Source organism: Pongo abelii, chromosome 8 (assembly GCF_028885655.2).
Source record: "Pongo abelii isolate AG06213 chromosome 8, NHGRI_mPonAbe1-v2.0_pri, whole genome shotgun sequence".
Lineage (NCBI taxonomy): Eukaryota > Metazoa > Chordata > Mammalia > Primates > Hominidae > Pongo > Pongo abelii.
Genome location: NC_071993.2, coordinates 96,013,921 through 96,041,349, shown reverse-complemented (window position 1 = coordinate 96,041,349; position 27,429 = coordinate 96,013,921). Strand labels below are relative to the sequence as shown.

Here is a 27,429-nt window from a genome sequence, read left to right as displayed (position 1 = left end):
CACACATGTTCATATATGCACACACACACACACCACTGCTACCTCCTGTTTTCTATAAAACTTTCTTTTTATAGTTGTGAAAGTTGTCAAAATCAAAATGAAGTCCTTTATATTAAAGTCCTGGCAAATGGGCCCATGGAAGGCCATAAAGGGAGTGTTCTCAGACATATGCCTGAAAATCAGAACTATCACAAAAGACTGCCAAAAATGCAGCCTTGCACACAAAATACTTCTGCAAGGATGTCTATTCAGCAACTGTCAGACCTTGGACCAATGCCACCCTTGTTATTGATCCTTGTAGCCAAGGACAATTGATTCAAAACAACTTATTTATTCTTTCTCATTTTGCTTTTAAAAACTTCCCCTTGTCTTAACTTCTTTAAATATACACATAGTATAATATGGCACACTTATTCACATTGCAAACCTGAATAAATATCATTTTCTTCTGCAGAGTCTCCTTTTCTCTTTTTATTAAGTTTAACTTGGAAAAGGTATGGGTCATCCACCAGTCACTGTGGATCACAATGGCCCAAAGCAGGAAGTAGGAGAAATCTTCCTCTACCTGGGTGAAGGAACTTTGTGGTTATATTTTCATTCATTCACTCACGGATGACAACCTGGATTTAGTTTGCCTGGGTTGCATTTTGGGCTGCATCACTTTTTAGTTTTGTGAAATTGTGCTAAGACTTCTACATAGAGTATCTCATTCAATCCTCAAAACTACCTTCATACACCCATTTTACAAGTGAAGACACTGAAGCTTAGAAAGGTTAACTATATTGCCCAATGTCTGACACACAGAAATGCTGCTCAATCTGTTGCTCATTTCTCAGTACTCACTTGACTTAAGCTATCATTGGCACTTGCCAGGGCTGATCATTTCCTCTTTCATGAAATTTCTTTCTTCAGTTCATGTCAAGTACAACATACTCAGTTCTCCTCCAGCCTCATTGTCTTCTCAGCTTTTATATCTTCTGAATCTCTACATGTGTTCTTTGCTACTTATGCTTACTTTACAGGGGATCTCCTCCAGCCTCATGTCTTTAAATACTGTTTCTAATCTGATTAGTCACAAATCGTATCTCTAGCCTGGAGCTTGAATACAACATCTATATATCCTAGTCCCTACTCAACGTCTCCATGGGGATGTTTTGCCAATCTTCTCCTTTTTGTTCCAAATCCATTCCCTGTCCTACCTCTGCTCTGCTCTGTCTTGTGGAGGGTGGAATGATCTGACCTCTGCAGGCTCTTGTGTCAGCCAGCTTTAGCCTGCCTAGGATCCTCAGAAGGGACTTGTGGAAGACTGAAGGAAGAAGGAAGAAAGAAGGGGAGGTCCAGCTATTTCTAGCTCCTCTCTTTCTTGGCCATGAGTAGTGTCTCTGACAGAGACTGCTGCTCAACTTCTGGTCTATGGTGTGACACTTCCTTCATCCAATAATGCCCCAGCTCTTTCCACTGTTGCTAATAATTTCTGTGGTGCCACCCAAACCCTGTTTGTCTTCTCAGCAATGTCATTACCTGTGTAACCATGTCCTCTGTTTGCAATGCCTAGAGTGGCTTCTATTTCCTGACGTGGCCTGAGTTGATACAGGTCTCTAACAGGCATCTCAAAACCAACACATCTAGAACAAACTCCTTATTTCCCTCTCAAGTTGTTCTTCCTGGTACTTTGTCCATTCAAATTCATGGCAACTCCATTAGTGCCATCCTTGATGCTACTGTCCCTCTCATACCTGTATTCAATCCAACAGCAAGTCCTGTTAGTTCAACTTTATAAACATACCTAGAGCTGTCTATTTTTCTCCACTTTCACGGCTATCACCATCCTGGTCCAAGTTATTATTAACTCTCACTTGGACTATTGTGGTGGCCTTCTGATATGGTTTGGCTCTGTCCCCACCCAAATCATTATCTTGAATTGTAGTTCCCATAATGCCCACATGTTGTGGGAGGGACCCAGTGGGAGATAATTAAATCATGGGGGCAGTTTTCCCCATACCTTTCTCGTGGTAGTGACTAGGTCTCATGAGATCTGATGGGTTTATAAGGGTTTCACTTGGTTCTCATATCCTCTCATGTCTGCTGCCATGTAAGACATGCCTTTTGCCTTCTGCCACAATTGTGAGGCCTCCTTAGCCATGTGGAACTGTGAGTCAATTAAACCTCTTTCCTTTACAAATTACCTAGTTTTGGGTATGTCTTTATTAGCAGTGTAAGAACTGACACAGTAAATTGGTACCAGTAGAGTGGGGTGCTGTTGTAAAGATACCTGGAAATGTGGAAGTGGCTTTGGAACCGGGTAACAGACAGAGGTTGGAACAGTTTGGAGGGCTCAGAAGAAGACAGGAAGACGTGGGAAAGTTTGGAACTTCTTAGAGAACTGTTGAATGACTTTGACCAAAATGCTGATAATCATATGGACAATGAAATCCAGGCTGAGATGGTCTCAGATGGAGATGAGGAACTTGTTGTGAACTGTAGTAAAGGTGACTCTTGCTATGTTTTAGCAAAGATACTGGGGGCATTTTGTCCCTGCCCTAGAGATTTGTGAAACTTTGAACTTGAGGGAGATGATTTAGGATATCTGGGGGAAGAAATTTCTAAGCAGTAAACATTGAAATGGTGACTTGGGTGCTGTTAAAAGAATTCAGTTTTAAAAGGGAAACAAAACATAAAAGTTCAGAAAATTTGCAGCCTGACAATATGATAGAAAAGAAAAACCCATTTTCTGAGGAGAAATTCAAACTGGCAGCAGAAATTTGCATAAGTAATGAGGAGCCAAATGTTAATTGCCAAGACAATGGGGAAAATGTCTGACAGGGCATGTCAGAGACCTTTGAGGCAGCCCCTCCCATCACAGGCCCAGAGGCCTAGGAGGAAAACATAGTTTTGTGGGCTGGTCCTCCCTGCTGTGTGCAGCCTAGGGACTTGTGTCCCAGCCTGTGTCCCAGTCGCTCTAGCCATGGCTAAAAGGGGTTAAAGTACAGCTCACGCCATGGCTTCAGAGGGTACAATCCCTTAGCCTTGACAGTTTCCATGTGGTGTTGAGCCTGTGGGTGCACAGAAGTCAAGAATTGAGGTTTGGGAACCTCCACCTGTATTTCAGAGGATGTGTGGAAATGCCTGAATGTCCAGGCAGAAGTTTGCTTCAGGGGTGGGGCCCTCAAGGAGAACCTGGGCTAGGGCAGTGCAGAAGGGAAATGTGGGATCGGAGGCCTCACACAGAGTCCCCAATGGGGCATGGCCTAGTGCAGCTGTGAGAAGAGGGCCACTGTCCTCCAGTCCCCAGAATGTTAGATCCACCAACAGCTTGCACTGTGCACCTGGGAAAGCTTCAGACACTCAACACCAGCCTGTGAAAGCAGCCAGGAGGAAGGTTCCCCCTGCAAAGCCACAGGGGCAGAGCTGCCCAAGACCATGGGAACCCACCTCTTGCATCAGTGTGACCTGGATGTGAGACATGGAGTCAAAGGAGATCATTTTGGAGCTTTAAGAAATGATTGCCTTGATGGATCTGGACTTGCATGGGGCTTTTAGCTCCTTCATTTTGGCCAGTTTCTCCCATTTGAAATGGGTGTATTTATCCAATGCCTGTACCCCCATTGTATCTAAGAAGCAGCTAACTTGCTTTTGATTTTACCGGCTAATAGGTGGAAGGGACTTGCCTTGTCTCAGATGAGACTTTGGACTGTGGACTTTTGAGTTAATGCTGAAATGAGTGAAGACTTGGGGGGACTATTGGGAAGGCATGATTGGTTTTGAAATGTGAGGACATGAGATTTGGGAATGGCCAAGGGCAGAATGATATGGTTTGGCTGTGTCCCCACCCAAATCTCATCTTGAATTGTAGCTCCAGTAATTCCCACGTGTGGTGGGAGGGACACGGTGGGAGATAATTGAATCATGGGGGCAGTTTATCCCATACTGTTCTTGTGGTGGTAAATAAGTCTCACAAGGTCTGATGGTTTTATAAGAGGAAAACCCTTTTACTTGGTTCTTTCTCTCACATCTGCCGCCACGTAAGACAAGCCTTTTGCCTTCCACCATGATTGTGAGGCCTCCCCAGTCCTGTGGAACTGTGAGTCAGTTAAATCTTTTTCCTTCATAAATTACCCAGTCTTGGGTATGTCTTTATTAGCAGCATGAAAACAGACTAATACACTTTCTGATTGGTCTCCCTGCTTCTGTAGTTCAGAATGATCTTTCTAAACTAGATTATGCTGCCCTTCTATTGAAAATATGACACTGGCTTCTCATCTTAGTCAGAAGACACGGTAAAATCTTGACAAGTGGCTCCCAAGGCACCAGACTTCTAGGACTTCATGTTCTATTACTTTCTACTATGTACGTTCTGTTTTAGCCTCAAAGACCTCACCACTTTGGCTAGGACCCACCAGGAATATTCCTACCACAGGGCCTTTGTACCTGCTATTTTCACCCAGAATGTGCTTTCTCCAGTATCTAAGGCTGTTAACTACCTCCTTGCCTGTGCTCAGATGTCACTTCATAAGAGTCCTTTTCTGATTACCATATACGTATCATCCTCCTGCTTATCTCTGTTTTTTTTTTTTTTTTTTTTTTTAGATGGAGTCTCACTCTGTTGTCCAGGCTGGAGTGCAGTGGCATGATCTCCACTCACTGCAACCTCCACCTCCCTGGTTCAAGCCATTTTCCTGCCTCAGCCTCCCAAGTAGCTGGGATTAGAGGCACACACCACCATGCCCGCTAATTTTGTATTTTTAGTAGAGATGGGGTTTCGCCATGTTGGCCAGGCTGGAATGAACTCCTGTCCTCAGGTGATCCACCCTCCTCAGCTTCCCAAAATGCTGGAATTACAGGTGTGAGCCACTGTGCCCAGCCCTTTGTTGTTTGTTGTTGTTGTTTGTTTTTGTTGTTCTTTATAGCACTTATCACCACCTCATGTATTATATAGTTATTCATGATGTGTCTCTTCCCATCAGAATATATATAAGAGAACAGCAACCTTGTTTGGTTGGTTTCTATACCTCCATTGTCTTACTAATGCCTGGCATTTAGTAGGTGCTCAATAAAATCTTTGTTTTAGAAAATGATTAATAATATGTGCATATTGAATATTGTTTCCTCTTTTAACAAATCTTTAATAATAATAAAAAAATTTAAAGCAGCAAGATTGCTTTGCATCAGGCACAATGATAAGCGCTTTAAATGGGGCCCATGATTCACTTTCATTTATAGAGCCCACATGCTCTCTATCAGGCGCAGAAGGTGCCAGCCCTGCAGGAGCTTCGGGGGCGGAGCAAACGGCCGCCTAAAAGAGCCTTTGCTAAGAGAGCATGCGTAGGCGACTCGCTGGTAGAGCTGCGGGCCTGCCAGCCGGGGAAGCGGAGGACGGGCTCCCTCGCTTAGAACCGCCTACAGCGCATGCTCTGTGGGGTCAATTGGGGGCTGGCAAGCGGCCGCGCTGGGCTGGGGCGGAGTCTCCGAGGCACTTCCCGGTGGCTGGCTGCTCTGATTGGCTGAACAAATAGTCCGAGGGTGGTAGCCACCCGCCCTCCCGACAAGGCCGACCAGGCCCCCTGGCAGGTCCACTATCCGCACCTCGGCCCCTGAGAGCTGGCACGGCGACTCGAGACAGCGGCTCGGCAGGACAGCTCCAGGTGAGAGTGCCGGCCCCGCGGCGCTGCCAGGTGCGGGTGCGGCGTGGAAGCTGGTGCTTCCACCAAGGGGAGGGTCGCGCCCCGAGGCTCTGCCGGCCGGCAAGACCCTCTGCATTTGGACCGAGCGAGTCTTACCTGGGGTGCCTGCGGGTGCTTTTTCTGCGGGCGTTGACTCAAGGCATCTGCCAGTCAACCAGGGCAACTTCAGAGAGCTGAAGTTGCCGACTCTTCCCTGGGCGCTGTCCACTTTCCTGGACAGGCGCGGTCGCCGGTCAGTGAAGCTGCCCAGTGCTCCTGGACCGCGAGGACAGCAGGGATGTCTGATTCCTCTCTCTGCATCCTCGTGCTCTCCCATTAGCTCCTCCAGGCATTCCATCCTACCTCTCTTGTTAGCCAACGGCGTGGTCGAAAGCAGACTTGGGCATCAATCCTGGTTAAAGTCCCAGCGATAGTGCTTTTTAAACAGCTGACTCTTTGCTTGCAGTACTTCAGCTGGGTGAACCTCAGATTCCTGAAAAATGGAATTAATGGTACTGCCATAGGGTCGGTGGAGTAGTAATTGACATAGCAGATCAGAAGCGCTGCCTGCGGTGGCTGGCGCCTCGCAAGAGCTTAAATGAGAGTCGTAATAATTGTTGTTATTAGAAAGCTAAATAGCATGCTGCGTTGGGGCCTTTTCTTCTGCCACTGAACTGTTGGACTGCTCCTATCTTTTTTCAGAATCTGTACTATGCATCTAATACATACGTGTACTATGTACTAATACATACGTGTACTATGCATCTAATACATACACTTGGTCCTGGGGATACAAAGCTGAGTCAGATTGTTACAAAGTCTAAAGAACTGAGATAAAGGTGTTAATACAGCCCAGAAAAGCACACTTAATTCAGCCTGGAGGGGTTTTTTTTCCCCCTCCTTCGAGATTTTCACGGTATCTCCTTCTTTGTGAGAATTGCTTGGCTTAGTAAGTTGAGAAAAACATACTAAGTATGTAGTGTTGTGTTGGAAGGAAAACTTAACTGCGTGAGATTTTCAGCTGAGCAGCTTTAGCTGTTACTCTCATGGACCTTCCTCTGGGCAGTTGATACAGGTTCTGTAGGAAAACCGCTGAATGAAAGCAGCTCCTGCAGAGGCTACTCTATTTTCAATTGTGGTAATTCATTTAATTTTTTCCCTTTCAATTTACTCCTTATTCTCTAGTAATAATAGTCTTTTGGGAGGTTGCATTTATGTTAAAAAAAAATAGCCTGGGGCTGTACAATCCTTCCTACCATGAAGAAGTACAAAGTTGTAAGTAGAAGCAGTGACCTTGCTTTGCCAATGCACACTGAAGGGGATAACGTTTGCTCCTGTTTAGAATTTCAGAGTTCACGGCCGGGCGCGATGGCTCACGCCTGTAATCCTAGCACTTTTGGAGGCCGAGGCTGGCGGATCACGAGGTCGGGAGATCGAGACCATCGTGGCTAACACGGTGAAACCCCGTGTCTACTAAAAATACAAAAACAAAATTAGCCAGGCGTGGTGGTGGGTGCCCGTAGTCCCAGCTGCTCGGGAGGCTGAAGTGGGAGAATGGCGTGAACCCAGGAGGCGGAGCTTGCAGTGAGCCGCGATCTCCCCCCTGCACTCCAGCCTGGGCGACAGAGCAAGACTGTCTCAAAAAAAAAAAAAAAAAAAAGAAAGAAAAGAAAAGAAAAGAATTTCAGAGTTCACTACTTCTTGGAAAAAAATGATCCCAGGAGGAATTCCATCAACAGAAGGGAGTCAGTTCACTTTTGCAATCTCCTGAGAATCAGTTTCTTAAGACTTGTGGAACATTCAGTTTAAACACAAAACTAAAAACAAACAGCTGTATTGGAGTATTATTGACATACAATAGCATGGCATATTTCAATTGTACAATTGTATAAGTTTTTGCATGTGTACCCACCTGTGAAACCATCAGTACATTCAATATTATGAACCTGTACATCACCTCCAAAAGATCATTTGTGCATACCCCTTTGTAATCCTTTCTTACTGCCCCTTCTGTCCCCAGGAAACCACTGATCTGCTTTCTGTGAATATAGATTAGACTGCATTTTGTGGAGTTTTATATGAATGGGATCAGACAGTACTTTTTTTTTTCCTTATTTTGATCTGACTTCTTTCGGCATAATTATTTTGAGATTAATCTATATTGTTTTGTGTTCATTCCCTTTTATAGCTGAGTAGTAGGTATATACCATAATTTATCCAATCATCCATTTAAAGTATTTGGGTTTTTCCAGTTTTTGTCTATTACACCCCAAAGCTGCTATAAACATTTATGTACAAGTCTTTGTATGGGCATACATGCCTGTATCTTTTTAAGTGATTCTATTTATTTTTTTAAAATGTAGAAGTTCTGGGATCTAGTCCTAGGTTTTTCTCTAACCACTTGTGTGTTCTTAGGAGAGGCATTTAACTTTGCCTTCAGCATCCTACAGATCTTTGCTGTGATTTTGAGTCATCACTGCCAGAAACCAAGATGGTCTTTGCTGATTTGATGGTTAGAGAATTTCAGAAGGAGAGAGACGGGTCAAATTTTTCCTTTCTGTTTCTTTTGAAAGCTCTGTTTTCTTTCATTTCACTTTTTTCCCATGAATGACAGATTTAAATGCTGACATATAATTTGGGGCAAGAACAGAAGTGGTTAGATAAGTAGGAGGAAGAGCTAATAGTGGCTGAACTTAAACTTGTCTAAATCACAGGTGGAGGGCAAGAGGTGGGAAATAAGCAAGCTCAGAAATTTTGTGTCTCTTTCTTTTTCTCAAACTATCCTCTTCTAAGTCTTGCCTTTTGTTATTTCTCTATGAACAATTTGTTTTTAACTTTGGGGTCAGGAGGTGAATGGGTATGCTGGACTCCAAAGGTCATATATTAATTGGAGGTGGTGGGTGGGAGATTTCTTAGTTAAAAATAATTCCTTTAGGCCGGGCACGGTGGCTCACGCCTGTAATCCCAGCACTTTGGGAGGCCGAGGCGGGCAGATCACGAGGTCAGGAGATCGAGACCATCCTGGCTAACACAGTGAAACCCCGTCTCTACTAAAAAAAAAAAAAAATACAAAAAAATTTGCGGGGCGTGGTGGCAGGTGCCTGTAGTCCCAGCTACTTGGGAGGCTGAGGCAGGAGAATGGCCTGAACCTGGGAGGCGGAGCTTGCAGTGAGCCAAGATTGCCCCACTGCACTCCAGCCTGGGCGACAGAGCGAGACTCCGTCTCAAAATAAATAAATAAATAAAATAAAATAATAATAATAATAATAATTCCTTTGGGAGGTGGAGGCGGGCAGGTCATGAAGTCATCTGAGACCAGCCTTGCCAATATAGTGAAACCCCGTCTCTACTAAAAACACAAAAATTAGCCGGGCATAGTGGCCTGCGCCCCGTCTCTACTAAAAACACAAAAATTAGCCGGGCATAGTGGCCTGCGCCTGTAGTCCCAGCTACTCTGGAGGCTGAGGCAGGAGAACCGCTTGAACCTGGGAGGCAGAGGTTGTGGTGAGCCGAGATTGTGCCGCTGCACTCCAGCCTGGGCAACAGAGCGAGACTCCGAAAAAAAAAAAAATTCCTGGGCAGGCGCGGTGGCTCACGCCTGTAATCCCAGCGCTTTGAGAGGCCGAGGTGGGCGAATTACGAAGCCAGGAGTTTGAGACCAGCCTGGCCAATATGGTGAAACCCCGTCTCTACAAAAATACAAAAATTAGCCGGGCATGGTGGTGCGTGCCTGTTGTCCCAGCTACTCAGGAGGCTGAGGCAGAAGAAATGCTTGAACCAGGAGGCAGAGGTTGCAGTGAGCTGAGATTGCACCATTGCACTCCAGTCTGGGTGACAGAGTGAGACTCCATCTCAAAAAATAATTAAATAAATAAATAAATAAATAAAATAAAAAAATTCCTTATTCTCCTTTCAGATATGGCTGGAGTCATTTGTTTCATATTTTCCCTTCACCTTTTACTTGCCCTAAATCTGGTTCAGAACTTTTTGTGGGAGCATTAATTTACCAGAATATTTTTGTGTAGTAAAATTCAAGCAAATAATAATGGACTGTTTTATTATACAGAATGAAAATGCGGTTCTTGGGGTTGGTGGTCTGTTTGGTTCTCTGGACCCTGCATTCTGAGGGGTCTGGAGGGAAACTGACAGCTGTGGATCCTGAAACAAACATGAATGTGGTAAGTTTCTCAAAGTTATGTACTTTTAAAATGCATCTATTTCCCAGATCCAGTTATGTGAGCTACATGAAGCCATACCCATACGTTCATCTCTTTATAACTCCTTTGCTTTTCAATTTCTCTGATTTTTTTTTTTGAGACAGAGTCTTACTCTGTCACCTGCCCGCCCAGGCTGGAGTGCAGTGGTGCAATCTCAGCTCATCGCAACCTCTGCCTCAGAGTCTCAAGCAATTCTCGAGCCTTAGCCTCCCAAGTAGCTGGGACTACAGGCATGCACCACCATGCTTGGCTAATTTTTTTTTGTATTTTAGTAGATACAGGGTTTCACCATGTTGCCCAGGGTGGTCTTGAACTCCTGAGTTCAGGTGATCTGCCCGTCTCAGCCTCCCAAAGTCCTGGGATTACAGGCGTGAGCCACCGAGCCCAGCCCAATTTCTCTGAATCTTAGATTCAGTTTGCTAGGCTTTTCTCACCAGGTAATATGTAGTTAACAAACCTCAGTTTAATGTTATATATACTTCTTAATAAGATAAATTATGATTTTTATTAATTCATTTCATTTTTAAGTCTCACTAAGTTTGTTTAAACTATAAAAAAGTATTTAAACTTTGCAAGAACATTACCGCGATTGAGAGCTGGTTTTAGAATACATTGAACAAAGGTTGTGATTAAGAATGTCCAGGGAACATATTTCTATATAGAAGTCAAAGTATCTGAGCAAAATTTTATTAGAAAGAATATGCAAAAATAACCACTCGACTAATTAAAACATCAGAAAGTTATTAATCGTAAGTAAACAATAAAATCTGGAAATACCTCATTTAGGCACAAAATATCAGTAAAGTACAAATTATTAAAGAAAACAGCAACTTTAAAATAGATGTTGCAGTGACCCAGCTGAACAATCAGGCAAGCTTAGGGACTCAGAGAGAAATTCACAGTGAGCCGGGAGAATATGACCTGATAACAGGGTCTTAAAGTTAAGTTTTACTTCTTAGCTCAAAGCTTTTCTTTTGCCTCCCAATTTTTCCAACTTTTAAAATAATTTTTTAAGTAAGAATGATACAATTAAATTCTTTCAAGTACTTATGGTAGAGAGGGCATGTGCACTTATTTACATTAAATCCCCCGGATAACTGAATTATCCATATCCCACTCAGCTCCTGATTAACAATTGTCCCATGAATCCTTCCTTATAGAGAAGTAAATGTGACCGTAATTCCCTGTTTTGTTCAACTTTTCTTCCATCCCACCTTGACATTCTATGTAATTATTTTAGTCCATTGATAAAAACAGGTTAATATTTTTTATGCTTTATTGGCCAGCAGGGGATGTCTCAAAACAAAGAAAGTGTTTTATACATTGACAGTTCTAGCTGAGATATTTAGAAAAGAAAGAAATGAACATTTATTTGTGCCCGGTAGGCAGGATGGAAACAAAGAGGCCCAAGCTGTGGTAAAGTTAGACAAATTTGGTGTAAAACATGCTAGAATGATGAAACTGAAGTTTAACCAGACACCTGTAGGTGGAACACAAGCGTGAAACAAGGGAGGATTTACTCTTGTGATGGGAAGTTGGCTGCTAGATTTAGCAGACTAAAATTTCAATGACAAATGCTTTCTTAAAGCCTGGAGAACATAGTTTATCTGCTCCTTTGCTTGTTAATGTGGGAGACTGTTTCAGATTCTGTCCACCCAATTTCCATCGTCCTTTTTCTCTACAGAGTGAAATTATCTCTTACTGGGGATTCCCCAGTGAGGAATACCTAGTTGAGACAGAAGATGGATATATTCTGTGCCTTAACCGAATTCCTCATGGGAGGAAGAACCATTCTGACAAAGGTATGGGAAAGCTCTTAAAAGTAAAAACCAGAATTCGTCTGGGTTTTGTGTTAGTAACCAAGTTCAGATTTAACTTAAAAACATTGAAATGGGATTATTTTTAGACAAAAGCACTAACTGTGTTGAGGTTTGCAAGGCACAGAAAAATAATTTTCTTTTAAAGAAGTAAGGACAAGTGTCATCTAATTTTTTGTTCAAAGGCCAGATTCATTTGAGGATATGCTAAAATCTCTGTGGCTTTGTTTTTTTAAGGAAGCATCTTATTTAATGAAATGTTTTGAGCATTAAGTAGATGGCTTTTGCTGTTTAAAAATTATTTAATTTTTTTGAATTCACATAATCTAAAAATCAGAGAATTAGAAGACATACAGTGAATTGCCTCCCTTCTCTTTCACTCCCTACTTCCTGCTTTTTTGTGTATCTTTCTAAAATAACTTCATTTTAAAATCTTTTTATTTCCAAAAATCTCATTAGAAACAAATACAAACACAGATTCTTATTTTTCCCTTGCCTCCATTTTCATGCAAAAGATGGCACTATTTTGTTCTTTGAATTGTTTACTTAATATCTTGGAGATCTTTCCATACAATACATAAAGCACATCTTCCAGAGGTGCATGGTATTTCACTGTATGACTGTATCATGATTTATTTACCAAGTGTCCTATTAATGCGTATTTGTGCTATTTCAGTCTTCTGTTAACGAATATTGCTGCTGTAAATAAGCTTTTGTGTGTGCAAGTTTATTTACATGATACATGTCCAGAAATAGAATTTTTGGATCACAGGATATATGCATTTGTGATTTTGATATATATTGCCAAGCTGATTTTCATGTGCACGTGTCCTGATAATTACTATCACTATGAATATATGAAAGTTCTTGTAGCTTTGGCTTAAAAAGTATATATATACATATATATGTATATCTTTTTTCTCTCTCTCATTTTATAACTCAAGCAAAACTGCAGTTTCCAGTGCAGATAAAGGAATTTCTAGACAGACTGATTGAAATTATTAAGCAGGTATCAGAAGAAGGATCTAATCTTTATTCAATTATCTCTCCAGATGTAGCTTATTTATTTATTTATTTGAGATGGATTTTCGCTCTTGTTGCCCAGGCTGGAATGCAATGGTGCAATCTTGGCTCACTGCAACCTCCCCCTTCCGGGTTCAAGTAAGATGTAGCTTATTCTATAACATTTTTTTGTTTCTGAAGACTTTTCTTGGGGAAATTAAGGTTTAGATTAAGGTAGTTAGATAGCTATTTATTCTTCAATTTAAGTGTTATACAGGCAAAAGAGCCACCTTTGCCTCAATTCCTGCCCAAATTGTTATTCAAAGCAAACTTAAAAACCCTTTGTGTTAATGTAAGCATTGTATTATTATTTGCTTTGTTTTTTCTTAATTTATCCTAGTTTAACTTTTTTCTTCCATGTGTTCTAGCTATAATAAGATTTTAATAATGTTTAGGTGGCCATGAGAACCATTTTTTTTTGAAATTTGATTTCTAACTTTTGAGATTTTTATGGTTTACAGATACATGCTGTTAAGCTTCCTTTTTATAAATATGTTATAAAATGAGTGATGAGTTATAGTGAGAGCTTTTAGTTTTTCCTGTGCTCAAAACACTCAAAACATATATTTTATGCTAGAGCGAGCATATGATCTTGGTTTCCTTCCTTTTTTTTCCCCCAAAGAATAACCCCTGTATACTGATTTCAGACACTGTATAAAGAAAAATCTTTTGTATTATTTTTCTTAAAATTATAGTTGATTAATTAGTAATGTGAATCACTGTTAAACGATGGTAAGAATCTCAGTAAAACGTGCTGAGAGCTCTCCTCCTATATCCAGCTTCAGACTTCTCTCTCCATCCAGTGGTTAAAACACTCAGAGTCACATGCCCTACCTGTGTGTATCACACTGCTGCAGGGGAAGGTGTAGTGCCCTGGAATATGAAGAAAGTGAGCATGAGTCTTGATATGCTCCCAGGTAATAGAAAGGAGACTTAGGGGACCTTGGTGCTACACCTGGGTCTGCCCCTGACTTCTTGTGTGCTTTGTTTTTTCTTTTTTTTTTAACCTCTGTGGGATATATTATATATACCTTATTTTATTTTTGGCAAGAGGGTTGGGGATTGGGGGAGTGGAGAGTCTAGGTCTTTAGAATGGGGGAATATAGACTGAAAGTATTTACTCTAAGCTAAATCTGTTCATAGCATTTGGTCCTCATGTTCTTTTTCTATTCTGAGAGGCCCTCCCTGTAGGGGATCACTGATGTGTATGTCATACCTGCTATGAGCTAACCTCAGTGGGGAGTTTTCAAGGAAGTCTACGGTGAACAACTCAGTTCTCTAAAGGAATTGTGATTTTCCTAAGAACTGTGTAGGTGCTTTCCTGATGGTTTGCATTTCCACATTCTAAAACAGAGCATGGACAGAGGCTCTTTACTGTCCTTCACTCCTATTCAAGAGCAAGGTTGTTGCCACTGGTGTTATTTCAGCTGTTTAAAGGCACATAGATAAAAAGAATGGAGAAAGCCTTTCACACCCAAAGTGAAATGCTCTTCTCATGCATCCCACTTCCCCTCCTGACTTCCTCCTCTATTATTAATAGCACCAGCATCCTCCTAATGACCTCGCCTGGAATCTGCAGAATCATTCTTGACCACGGGTCCTCTCTAGGCCACCCATGTTAAATTGCTTCAGTTCATCTTTTTCTTCTGTTTCCCTGACCACCATCCTACATTAGGCTCTTGTTACCACTTAACTGGGCGCCTGAAATAAGCTCAGCAGCTGAGAGAGTCTTGAGCCATTTCCATTTTCAAGGCTCCTTGTATACTAACAAAAAGAAAGAATTTCAAGACAGGATTATGGAAATTCAGTTTGCTTATATAATTTAAGAAATTAATACTTTTAATACACACAAAAATACTGCTATACATTCATACTATTTACAAGTAATTACAAAATATATTAAAACGTTATTCATCTTTTGGTACCACATTCCTTGTGGAACCTGAGTCTACAGCTGAATGGTGAGCATCTTTCAGTCCTGTTGCTGTGGGCCTCTTTGACTGACTGTGTAGCATCACTTGGAGATCAGGTTTTTTTATGAACACAGGGCTTAGCCACATGGCTTCTCTGCCCATGTTTGCTTAAAAGCTTTACCTAACTGCTCTTTTCTCTGCCAGCCTTCCTGTTCTCGTTCATCCTATGTGGTTTTGCAGGATTAAGTTTCTTCAAGCTCAGCTATAATTATGTGAAATTGCCATTCAGCAATCTTCAGGGGTCTCAGAAATGAAGATACACACTGTTCCTTAAATATTCTGTCCAGCTGGTATTTGTACCTTTCACCTCCATTCTGTAGAGTAGTAGCCCTTGGCTACTTGTGCAGTATGTGCGTGCTGTTTCCCACCGTTAAGCAACCTTCTTAGGAAGTGTTGAGCAACGCTTTGCTCCTGAAGGGAATTGAAATTCAGAAATTACTCCTTCATAGGGAAGTGGCTCTGTTTTCATCTGCTCAGCCTTATTTCAGAAAGTCATGGGGAGTTAGCACTAGAGGGGTCTCAGATTCCTGCCTGGGCTAGGGATTTTTGTTTTTTTTAACACATTTCACTGGTGGATTCCAAGGTAGAATTCTTGGTTCTGGCAACCTGTGTTCTAGACTAACGTCCTCCTTTTGTTGGATAAGACAGCCAGGTTCAAATAGGGAAATGAATTTGCCTCAGGTCGGAGGGTCATGGCCTGACCTGTGTGACTACAGATTCAGTGATCTTTGAACTGGAGAATGTGGCCTTACATAATAAATATTAACCAAGTTGATCCCGCGATAGGCACAATATATATTTTATATATATATATACACACACCAAGAGTGGCACATTTGTATCTGAAAGTTATGCATCTGATTGCCGAGTGGGTGAAGTGGCACTTTAAACTGTGAAAGCCTGGAATGACTGCCTTCAGCATGCAGAAACAGGCTTTTCAACCGTGGCCTCAGCAAAGATTCCCCAGGGGTTGTCCATTGAGCTATTAGAGTCATAGCTGAAAATTCACAGCATGGCTTGTGAGTTAAGTCTTTAGAAGGAGACCATCAGCTTGTATTTTGCTTTGATTGTTTATTTTAGAATTCTGGTTGATTTCTAGATTTTTCTTTCCTTATAGAAAAATCCTTCACTTCTAAAGAAACTATTTTTTGAATCACTGCAGTGCTCTAACGGGCTACACATAGGCCTCGGTAATCTGGGATGTAATTTCTCACCCCTGGTGGTGCCAAACAGACATGGGTTCATTAATCAATGCCTGAGCTTGGTGACTTGGGCTGAGCTCAGGCTCATGTAGCACTCTGATGGCACATTGGGTAGGGGATTGCATTCAGAACCTTTGCCTAATGGAGCAGCATAAGTGAGGTCAGCTGTACAGTTTATCTCATAGACCCAGGTTGGGATCAGAGCAGAGAGCCAAGTGGAAAGGAGGATAGTGCTCTGCCCTGTCCCCTTCCCTCCTCTTTCTCTTGGTTAACCGCTCTGACCTGTCCTCTGTTCTCAACCTCATTTTCACATCTTCAGGAAAGATTTCCTCAGCCTCTCACACCAGGTCAGGCCCTGGCTACATATTCTCATAGTTCTCTGTGTTTTTCTCCATCGCAATTAAGACAATAAACAATATATTATTATGTAGGTGATGATGTGTATAACCTCTGTCATCCCCACCAGACTCTGCGGGGATGAAGACTTTTCTGATTCTCTTTACTTGGTAAATTGCTTTAGCTCCAGGCTGCAGTCTACCCAAGCATGCTCCTGCAGCCCTCCTGTGACATTGCGATTTAATAGTGTCCCCTGCTCAAGTCCACACTGCATTAAGGATTTCCTACTCCTGGGCTCCTAGGACTCCACGAACACAACTTAAAGGCTTCCTGTGGTGGGTAAAACATGAGCTGTATTGCCTCATGATTAAGCTGAGCATGTGAAGAGCCACCAGTCATGGGTGTAAGTTCTGGCTCTACTATTTAACTACCTGTGTGACCTTGGCAATTTTCTTTACCTCTTGAAGTTTTGACTTGTTCAATTATTAAACAGGAAGAATAATACTGGCTACTTCGTAGGCTGTTGTGAAAATCTGATAAGGCCTGTGAAATATATGCAGTATAGTAAGTGCAGGTGATACAATTTCTTTTACAACATTTATTTATTTAAAATTTTAATGAATAAATAAATACATATTTTAAAAGTCTCACCGTGTCTCCCAGGCTAGAATGCAGTGGTAAAATCATAGCTTACTGCAGCCTCAAATGATCCTCCCTCAGCTTCCCAAAGGGCTGGGATAACAGGCATGAACCATGGTACCCAGCCTCTGTTTTTAATTTTGAAATGTCAACATGGATTTGATGGTGGTCTCTGATACTGACTTCTTCAGGATTAAGCCCTCCATGACAGGGATGTATTCTAAACTGTATGGACAGGAGGAAGATGCCTTTATTTACAATGGACAGAAGTAAGAAAAGTAAGAAATGTCATAGAACTATGTCTGGGGGTCAGATGACAAGCACTGTGTCATCTCTAGCCCTGTGTCCCTGCAGGTGCTTTCTGCTGTGGACCCTCTGCTCCTTCTGTTGAGGGAGAATTTTGGATGAGAGCTGGATAATTTCCCAAAATTCGGTCAACTGTGAAGCTCTGGAACTCAAGTTGCTGTGCTGCAAAGCTGTCTGAGGACAGGCCATGGTGGCAGAGAGGGGCAGGGAAGACAGGAAATTTGGCATGGAGATGATGGGCACATTTGTCACATGACCTGGGTTTGATTCCCAGCTCCATCATATACTAATTGTGTGTCCTAGGGCAAATGATTTATTCTCTCTAAGCCTCAGAGGCCCCAAAGGAGGAAGAATGATGTAAATGGCCCAGCACCATCCTGGGTGCATGGAAAACTCTAATTATGATAATGTCCTGGGACATTCTGCAGTGAACAAGACAGACCACATTACTGCCTTCGTGTTGCCTGGTGATCAGAGTGATTATCGCTGGTGTTGGGGAAAACAGCATTCTGAGGCATGGAACGGTTTTCTTCCCTGCTCTGTGATGCAGGGCGCTCTTGTTGTGTTCACTCCTGCAGGTCACCTGCTCCCCAGCAGGGTAACAGTGAAGTGTGAGTGCAGTGGACTGCACAGTGGCAAAGGCCACGTGACTCCCTGAATGCATCCTGTGGACAGGCCAAGCACTGTGCTCTGTGTGAATCATCAGGTGAACTCTCATACAATTCTAGGGTGTAAGAACTCCTATTACCTCCTGTTTTACAGATGAGGAAACCAAGGTTTGTAGGGGTTAATTAACTTGCCCAAGATAAAGCAGCTGATGGGTAGTGAAGGCAGGAGTCACACAGCCCGTGACTATCTCTGCCCACTTGGCCCTCTTCTCAGGCTTGAGAACAGCTATGATATCCCTGATAAAGTCACACTATGGAAAGTGGAAAGTATCTGACTTAGATGTCCTGCATCTGCTAGATGTCCTGCTTCTGCCTACTACACCAACTCAGAGAGCTGTTAGGTGACTTATCTGAGATAATGCGTGTAAAGTGCTTAAGTGCTTAGCATGGTGCCTGACACATTGTCAACACTTAGTATGCGCTTGCTGTTACTATGATTATATTACCTGGGCCAAAGAATGCCACTTCACTCTATCCTTCTTCATAGTGGTTATGTTCTAATAATATTTTATTACATTTACAGTTGACTCTTTAACAACATGGGGGTTAGGGGTGCTGTCCCCCAGAGTTATTGAAAACTGCATATAACTTTTGCATTCCCCAAAATTTAACTAATAGCCTACTGTTGACCAGAGGGCTTACCTGTAACGTACATAGCCAATTAAATATTTTATATGTTATATGTATTATATTCCATATGCTTACAATAAGTAAGCTAGAGAAAAGAAAATGTTATAAGGAAATCATAAGGAAAAGAAAATGTATTTACTATTCATTAAGTGGAAGTGGATCATCATAAAGGTCTTCATTCTTATGTTGGAACAGGCTAAGGAAGAGGAGGAAGAGGATGAGTTGGTCTTGCTGTTGTAGGAGTAGCAGAGGTGGAAGAGGGGGAGGAAGTGGAAGGGGAGACAGGAGAAGTGGGCATATTCAGGGTAACTTTATGAAAATATATTGTAATTTCTGTCCTTTTTTCATTTCCCTAGAAATGTTTCTATAGAATAGCAATTCTTCCATCATTTGCTTTAGTTTCAGTGCCTGTGTCATAGAAGCGTCAGTGTTGTGAAGGAAGTCTTGAATAATTGCAATTGCCACCCTTCTCCTGAATTGTCTAATATCAGTCTGTTTTCTAGCACTGCATCTCCCATGTCTTCTTTCCCATCGTCTGGTGCTGTTTTAGAAGCACTCGTCTCCATCAAATCATCTTCTGTTAATTCCTCTGGTGTGTCTGTTAGCTCTTGACTTTATTTAAGATGCATATCTTGAAACTCTCTACCTGCTCCCACCCTCTATCTTTTTGCCGTATCCACAATCTTTTTCTTGATTTCCTTGATTGGCTAAGTCATCGATATGGATACGGTGAAGTCATGCACAACATCTGGACACACTTTTCTCCAGCAGGAATTTATCGTTTCAGGCTTGATAACTTTCACAGCTTTTTCTGTAACAACAATGGCATCTTCAGTTGTGTAATTCTTCCAGACCTTCATGATGTTCTCTCTGTTGGGGTTCTCTTCCAATTCAATCCTTTCCATAGTGTATGGGTGTAATGAGCCTTAAAGGTCCTTATGACCTCCTGATTTAGAGACTAAATTAAAGATGTGTTTGAGGGCAAGTAGACCACTTCGATGCCTTTGGTATTGAATTCATGGGGTTCTGGGTGGCCAGAGGCATTGTCCTATATCAAAAGAACTTTGAAAGGCAGTCCCTTACTGGCAAAGTACTTCCTGACTTCAGGAAAAAAGCATCAATGGAACCAATCTGGAAAAACAGTTCTCATTGTCCAGTCCTTCTTATTGTACAGCCAAAAGACTGACAGCTGATGTCTATATTTTCCCTTCAAGGCTCAGGGATTAGCAGATTTATAGGTAAGGGCAGACCTGACCATCAACCCTACTGCATTTGCTCAGAACAGTAGAGTTAGCCTGTCCCTTCCTGCCTTAAATCCTGGTGCTTGTTTCTCTTCCTTACTAATAAATGTCCTGTGTGGGATATTTTTTGTTGTTGTTGTTAGAATGGAACACTTTCATCTGCATTAAAAACCTGTTCAGGCAGATACATTTTCCTCCAGGAATTTATATGCGGCCTCTTGGTTGGCAGGAGCTGCTTCTTCTATTATCTTGACATATTTTTAAAGTTTTTAAAATTTTTAATTCTTAAAATTAATTAATTTTTGGTTTTTTAGAGACAGCATCTTGCTCTGTCACCAAGCTGGAGTGCAGTGGCACCATTATAGCTCACTGTAACCTCAAACTCCTAGGCTCAAGCAGTCTTCTCACCTCAGCCTTCTAAGTAGCTAGGACTACAGACATGTGCCAACCATACTCAGCTAATTTTTAAAACAATTTTTGATAGAGATGGGGATCTCACTGTGTTTTTCAGACTGGTTTCGAACTCCTGGCCTCAAGAGGTCTTCCCACTTTGGCCTCCCAAAGTGCTGGGATTACAAACATAAGCCACCGTGCCTGGTCTGTCTTAGCATTTTAAAAGCCAAACCTCTCTATAAAATTATCAAAGCATCTTTTATTGGCATTAAATTCTCCAACTTTAGATTCTTCACCTTCTTTTTTCTTTAAGTTGTCATATAATGACTTTGCTTTTTCTTGAATCTTAGAGTCTAGAATCTATTCTTGCTTTATCTTGAATATTAGAGTCTACAATCATATTAGAGCAATCCTGCACCCACATAAAAGCTGCATTTTGAATATGAGATAAAAGGTATTTCAGAAAAAGTGCAAGGTTTTGGCACTTGCTGTCATATAGCTGCAATGACAAATGGCTTTACAAATTTTCTTTCCTTTTTTTTTTTTAACAATCATCTTTATGTGTCATTTATCTTGAAATGAAGATAATTGAAGCTGCAGACCTCAATCTATGACACATATCAAGCAATTCAACTTTTTCTTGTCTGGACTTTTCTCTGCTTTTTGGGAGCACTCCCAGATCACTATTAGTTCTTTGTATGGGTCCAATGGTGTTATTCAAGGTTTATGATATCGCGCTAAACATGATGAAAGCATACGAGAACTGCAAGAGATCACTTTTTACTGCAATGTGCAATTTACTGGAGAAACTGCTCACGTGGAGATGATTAGTGTCATGGGAAATTTAAGCAGATATTTACAATACTTGAGCTCACCACAAGAGCAATAGGAGGCGGCTACAAAATTATTACAGTACTACACAATATACTGTAGTTAATTTTATGCAGTCATGATTTAATACCGCATCTTTACATTTGCATCTTTACATTTCTCTTAACTGTCAATGGCACCATGTTTGGTCTGTAAGTGTGTGTCTAAGTTTTGAAAATGTTAACTTTTTATACTTTGTGTATATTTATGGTAATAAATAAAAATGGCTAATATCTAAATATATTTTATGCGTTCATGACATACCTAACCTTTTAGTAACTTTTTATTATTTCTAGACTACAGAGTTGGTCTGTTAGTTTTTCTCAAATTGTTGCAAATCTCCAACAAATTTTTCAATGTTTATTGGAAAAAAATCCATGTATGAGTGGACCTGTGCAGTTCAAACCTGTGTTGTTTAAGGACCAACTGTATAGATTTATTATTGTTACTATCAGGGACCATTATTTATTCAGCTTTACTATGTATTAACTACTTCATCATTCTCAGTTTAGAAAAGGACACCTATACTTCAGAGAGAGTTGAGCAAATCCTACAAAGTTTTGTAGCCAGTAAGAACTGAGGTCTGCTTCATGCTAACGCCCTGGTGTCTGACCTCCTCCTTGTTCTCTGTTTTGGTTCTGCCCTGGCCCTCAGCTGATTTTTCACATGTGTTTTGGAGTGTGACGGAGTCCTGTCCGGACTCAGCATCCTGGCAGAGAAGGCCAGTGCCTTGGGAGGCAGGAGGAACTTCCCCACCTACCCAGTCATCTTCCTCCTGCAGAACTGTGGGCTCAGCACATTCAGTTTCGGAGCCTGAGTAATCGCCTCCTGGCTTCCACCCACACTGGGAAGGCAGTGTCGTGGTGGACTGCCACTGGGCTGCTTCTTTGTCAGCTTTGTCCTATTTAGGGCCATAATGAAATCACTTGTCATCTCCAGGCTGAGAAATGGTCCTTTAGTCTTTTCCCTTAATCCCCAGCCCTCCTAGAGGCTTCTTTTTCTTTAAGTTGCATTTGCACAGAACTCCCATAGCCACCCGTAGGGCATAGCTCGGGAAGGCAGCCCTTGACCTGTCATGCTGGTTTGTCACTCAGACAAACAGGGCTTCAGGGTGCCTGAGTGCATTGAGCAGGCTGGGCCTTGGAGGAGCTGCTTGACCAGGCGAGGCTGAGTGGGTGCCCCTCCTTTCATTCCCTATCCCCTCCATCTACTAGAGATTACTTTCTTCAAGCACTTTGTCCACATCCTTTCAAAAATAGCTTCCTGCCTTCAGCCGGAAGGCCTCAGTGTGTTCTAGAGACTTCTCTCTTGTTAACCTTCTTTCCCTAGCAAAGCAGTGAAAAGCATGGCCTGTGGTGTCAGACACACCTGGTTAGACTCCAGCCCTCCCGCTTCCTAGCTTTTGTTCGGCCTTGGGCAAGTTACTTGACTTCTCTACCACAATTCCCTGTTCTGTTAAATGGCAGTAGTGCCAACTTCAAAGGATTTTCAGTACGGTACCTACAGCATATAAGCATGCAATCAGCACTAGCTATCATTTCAATCAGCTGTTCTCAGCAAGGTGAAGTGAAATCTGAAATAGTTCACTGGAAGATGTGAGCAGCAATAGGTTTTACCTTCCCAGAGAGAAACATCCTTTGCCAGTAAATCCTTAAATCCTTCTTTGGTGGCAGGATGGGAAGAACCACATTGTACCTTCCTTTCTTCCCCCTGGTGGGAGCAGGTGAGAGAAGCTGGCAACAGTTGGCTGGGCCTGCTTCCAGCGTCCAGTCTATTCCATTCCCTTTTGTATTCACCCAATGCCAGAGGGAAGGGGCAAGAGGTTTGGAAGCCATTTTTAAAGGTTTTTCACCCCAGGATTCGATACTATTTTCTTTGTTGAGGATCCATCATGCCTAATGGAACCGCCATCTCTAGAAGTTTGGTAAGTTATATCCTCTGCATCTCCCTCCTCAGAAGAGACTTTTTTGTTCTGGGATGAAAGGAAACTCGCCCAGCCTGGAAAGATGTGCACCCCATGAAGTCCTTCCTATTCCCTGTGTCCCCAGGTCAGACAAGGCACTGGACTTTTCCTAGTGGTTCCCCAGCCTGGCTGCGCATCAGAATCAGGCAGGGAGCCTTTCATGTGCGCACTGGTCCCATCTGGCCAAGGCCTGGGTGCAGTGTCAGCTCTATTCATCTGGCTCCTATGTTTTCTCCAGAACCCTTTGTGGAAACATCTATCTCTTACTTAGAATCCAGGTCAAATGTTTGTCCCTCTGGCCAAATAACTTCCTTCTTCTTCTGGGCCTTCCTGAGTGGTGTTCTAGCCTTCTTCTTGCTGGGCTAGACAGTCATTGTGTGTCTGCCTCCCTTGAGGATGGAGCTCCCTGTGGGAGGGAGTGTGGGTTACCCATCTTTGCATTCCTAGCATGTGTTAGGTTGGGGCAAAAGTAATTGTGGTTTTTGCCATTACTTTTTTATGTCGTGGGGGGTGAGGGGTAATGGAATCCTTCTCTGTCACCCAGGTTAGAGTCCAGTGGTGCTATCTTGGCTGACCACAACCTCTTGGGTTCAAACAATTCTCCTGCCTCAGCCTCCTGAGTAGCTGGGATTATAGGCACCCACCACCAGGGTTTCACCATGTTGGCCAGGCTGGCCTCAAACTCTTGACCTCAGGTGATCCTCCTGCCTCGGCCTCCCAAAGTGCTGGGATTACAGGCATGAGCCACTGTGCCCAGCCTGCCATTGCTTTGTAAGGGCAAAAACCGCAGTGACTTTTGCAACAACCTAATAGCAGTGGCTGCTACTCAGTAGGCACCACCAAAGGTTTGCACAAAACATAATGTGTGTTTTCAAATCCCTTCTTGATATTTACCTTCTGGTGCACTGCTTAAGATACAGCAGATTTCCATTAAAAACTTTTCACCTGAATGTGGAGGGCACAGCTGAGCGGCCTCCATTGCTCTAAAGCCATGCTATTTGTCAGACATTTACCTTTCTTCATCAGCCCCTTTCCTCATCTGCCAGCATTTCCCATGAGAAAACAGTGTGGTCTGCAGTACCCTTTGCAATGCTTGGCCCAGATTCTCCAGATTTGAAAACATTTAGCTTGTAAAGAATAGATTCACTGTTTCCTTCCCATCTGGTGCATCTTTTGTGCCTGTTGTTCATTGAGCTTTTGTATTCAGCTTGAAGTAGGGGATGGAAGCACCCAAACAAACAAAAAAGGACAATTAGAAAAATAGTGGCTTTAGCTTGTTCTTTAGAAGGCTCCTTCAAAGGATAAAGTAATTCCCTGAGAAAAGCGTTGTGCAGGTGTGAATTAGGTCTGAGTGGAACAAGGGTATTTACAGATGTTCTTAGAAGCTGCTCAGCCACCTTAGGCATGGTCTTCTGGGTAGCACATGCTCCAGCTGTCCACATGCTTCACACTCACCTCCCAGGAAAACTGCAGCAGCTCCTCATTGCCCTTGGGAATCCAGGAGTTATTTATTGGGGATGTTTAAAGACTTTTCTGATATATCTTCAACTTGTCAACTTCCACATTTCCCCATTCAAACCTCCTGGAGGTTATAGAGGGAAGTACAGAGACTTCAGGGAAATTTTAAACATTCCCCATCGAGAGAAGGTGGGGAGCTGAGTCCTGGTCTTATGCGCTGGCCAACATCTCCTCTTCCAGTCTCTGTCCTCCACGTCATCCTCCTCCTCCTCCTCTCTCAATTATCCTTGCGCCAGGGCCCTCTCTGGTTTCAAACCATTCCTGCCTTTCTCTGGACACTCTGCCCTGAGGAGTGGACTAGGCAGCCCTGGGTTTTCCACATTAACTACAGAGGCACAGATTGGAACAAGTGCCAAGGAATCAGGCCACCTACCGAGCCTTCCTCTTGCCTCACTCTGACTCTCCATCCTGAGGGAAGATGATAGCAGTCGTTTTTGTTGGAAATGACCTGACCTGTGGGAGCATCCCATTCCTGGCCTTTGAAAGTCAAGTCGCCTTACTCATGGCCTAGCCCCCGATCACTCCTGGTGGGTGAAAAGTGCCTCAACATACCTAAGGAGCTGTGACATGAGCAGGAAAGCCCCTCTTTCTAGAAAGTATTAGGCACCATCAGTATGGCAGAGCCACTGCATCATACAGCACGCGGTCACCATTCTCACGTACAGTTACCGTGAGATGATGATGCTGCCTGTAGTTACACATTTTTCAACTATAATTTAATGATAAATTAATTTTGGTACTTATAATTGTCACACTGCAGTTTATAATTTTGAATTTTTAATGATCAATTTTCATATTTTCCCAGCCGAATTATCATCTTCATTGAAGCCAAGAAGCCTGTGCATAAGATGCTGTATCTACCACAATGCCTTCCACTTATATTTTTCATAGTAAATTTAGTCTTGTTAATATTGCATTAAAATGAACCTTTGAAGGCAAAGATGAGCACATAAAGCAGCCCTAATCTTGTCCTATTTGCTTTCTATTTTCTCCCCATGGGTAGAAGTTCACCTGCATGGCCCTGGCATTTCTATTTTGTGATTAGAAAATCACAGCAGCCATACATGATGTTTCACTTCTGTAATCCCTGCACTTTGAGAGGCCAAGGCAAGAGAATCACTTGAGGCCAGGAGTTTGAGACCAGCCTGGGCAACATAGTAAGACCTCATCTCTATGAAAAGTTTTTTAAAAAATTGGCTGGATGTTGTGGTGCACACCTGTAATCCCAGTTCTTCAGGGGCCTGAGGTGGGAGGATCACTTGAGTCCAGGAGTTTGAGGCTGCAGTGAGCAGTCATGCCACTGCACTCCAGTCTAGGTGATAGAACGACACCTTGTCTCTCTTAAAAAAAAAAAAAAAAGTTATAGGAATCAGTTTATACTCTTGGCCTGGGGTCCTGCTATTTTAACAACACGAGGGTACAGCACCCCCAGGTTGTACAACTCCAGGGAGTACCAAGTATATTTTCATGTATGTGAGCAGTGCCTTCCAGAGTTGTCTACAGAAGCTACCTTGCAGCAGAACTGTCATTTAAAAACAATTTGCTAGTTATCAAATCTATATTAGGACATTAGCAGAAATGAATATTTGTCAATTCACTTACAGTCTTATCATCTGGACAAATCATTCTTCTCATTTTTCCTTGGTATTTTATACTCCTCTTTGGTGTACATTATTTTTGCATAGCTGTAATTTAGAGTAGTCTGTAATTTTGTATTTTGCTTTTTTTTCCTTTGCAAGGTATGTTGTAAGCTTTTCTATGCTGTCACTGTCCTTGTCATGGTTGATGGATAATTATTATACCAAGTGGATTTCAATGAATTATTTGACCACTTGACAATTAGCTTATTTCCAGTTTTTCACTATTATAAAGAATGAACAGAGGGCAAAGGAAGCTCTCATTTGTTCACTGTGACCTGTGTGTCAGTCACTATACTGGATACTTACTCACCTCACTTATTCCTCTTAACAATTATTTTTGGAACTGAGACGCAGACTGGTTAAGCAACTTAATACTATGAGTTGATATATAGTGAACTCTTACTGTGTGTCAGACTCTTTGCTACCTACTTTTCATATAATATCTCATATCTCACCATGTCCTATAAAATGTGTATTATCATTTCTACTCTTCAGGGAATTGTATTAATTTTAGGAGATGTTTCCCCAAGGTGTCACGTTAGAACTTGGAGAGGACAGAGTTGAGCCTAGGTTTGTTTGAGCTGTCTAAAACACATGATCAGGCTGGGCATGGTGGCTCATACCTGTAATCCCAGCACTTTGGGAAGCTGAGGTGGGTGGATCGCTTGAGTCCAGGAGTTTGAGACCAGCCTAGGAACATGGTGAAACACTGTCTCTACAAAAAACACAAAAATTAGCTGGGTGTGGTGGTGCACACCTGAAATCCCAACTACTCAGGAGGTTGAGATGAAAGGATCACTTGAGCCCAGAAGGTGGAGGTTGCTGTGAGCGGAGATCACGCCACTGCACTCCATCCTGGGTCACAGAGCAAGAGCCTATCGCAGTCAATCAATCAATCAAATAAGTGAATAAAACTCATGGTCAGTATAATGTCAGCTCCATGGGGGTACTTTTTTTTCCTCTTGTTTTTGTTCTCTGCTGTGTTCTCAGTGCTGAGAATGCCTGGCACATAGTTGGTACTCAATAAAGGCTTGTTTCATGAATAACTGAATGGTCTCAGCATTAGGTAAGCAGCTTGAGGTCAGGTTTCTTTGGCTCCCACATCTTTGTTTTTTCTGCTATATCACTGTCTTGGGTACAGGTGAGTAGAAAATAAATTCTCATAGGCAGACAGAGACACATATATTTATGAATTTGTGTGTGTGAGCCTTTTTATCTATTTAACTTTTATTCAGCTTTAAAAATTTTTATTAAATTTTATTTTTTAAAGCAGTTTTAAGTTCATAGCAAAATT

The 27,429-nt window shown here is 42.2% G+C and overlaps 1 protein-coding gene across 6 annotated transcripts in view; it reads left to right on the top strand.

Moving 5' to 3' along the window:
* The window catches only part of LIPA (lipase A, lysosomal acid type), a 200,977-nt gene that overhangs the window by 157,207 nt on the left and 16,341 nt on the right, over positions 1–27,429 (top strand). For 4 of the 6 annotated variants that reach the window (XM_054522613.1, XM_054522614.2, XM_063727654.1 and 1 more), the window contains 2 exons: positions 9,727–9,838; positions 11,562–11,679. In XM_054522613.1, the coding sequence (XP_054378588.1) occupies positions 9,728–9,838; positions 11,562–11,679 (229 nt within the window). In that variant the 5' untranslated portion in view covers position 9,727. Of the gene's footprint in view, positions 1–5,328; positions 5,673–9,726; positions 9,839–11,561; positions 11,680–27,429 lie in introns of those variants that run through there. The other 2 variants (XM_002820960.5, XM_054522615.2) reach the window with 2 other exon arrangements.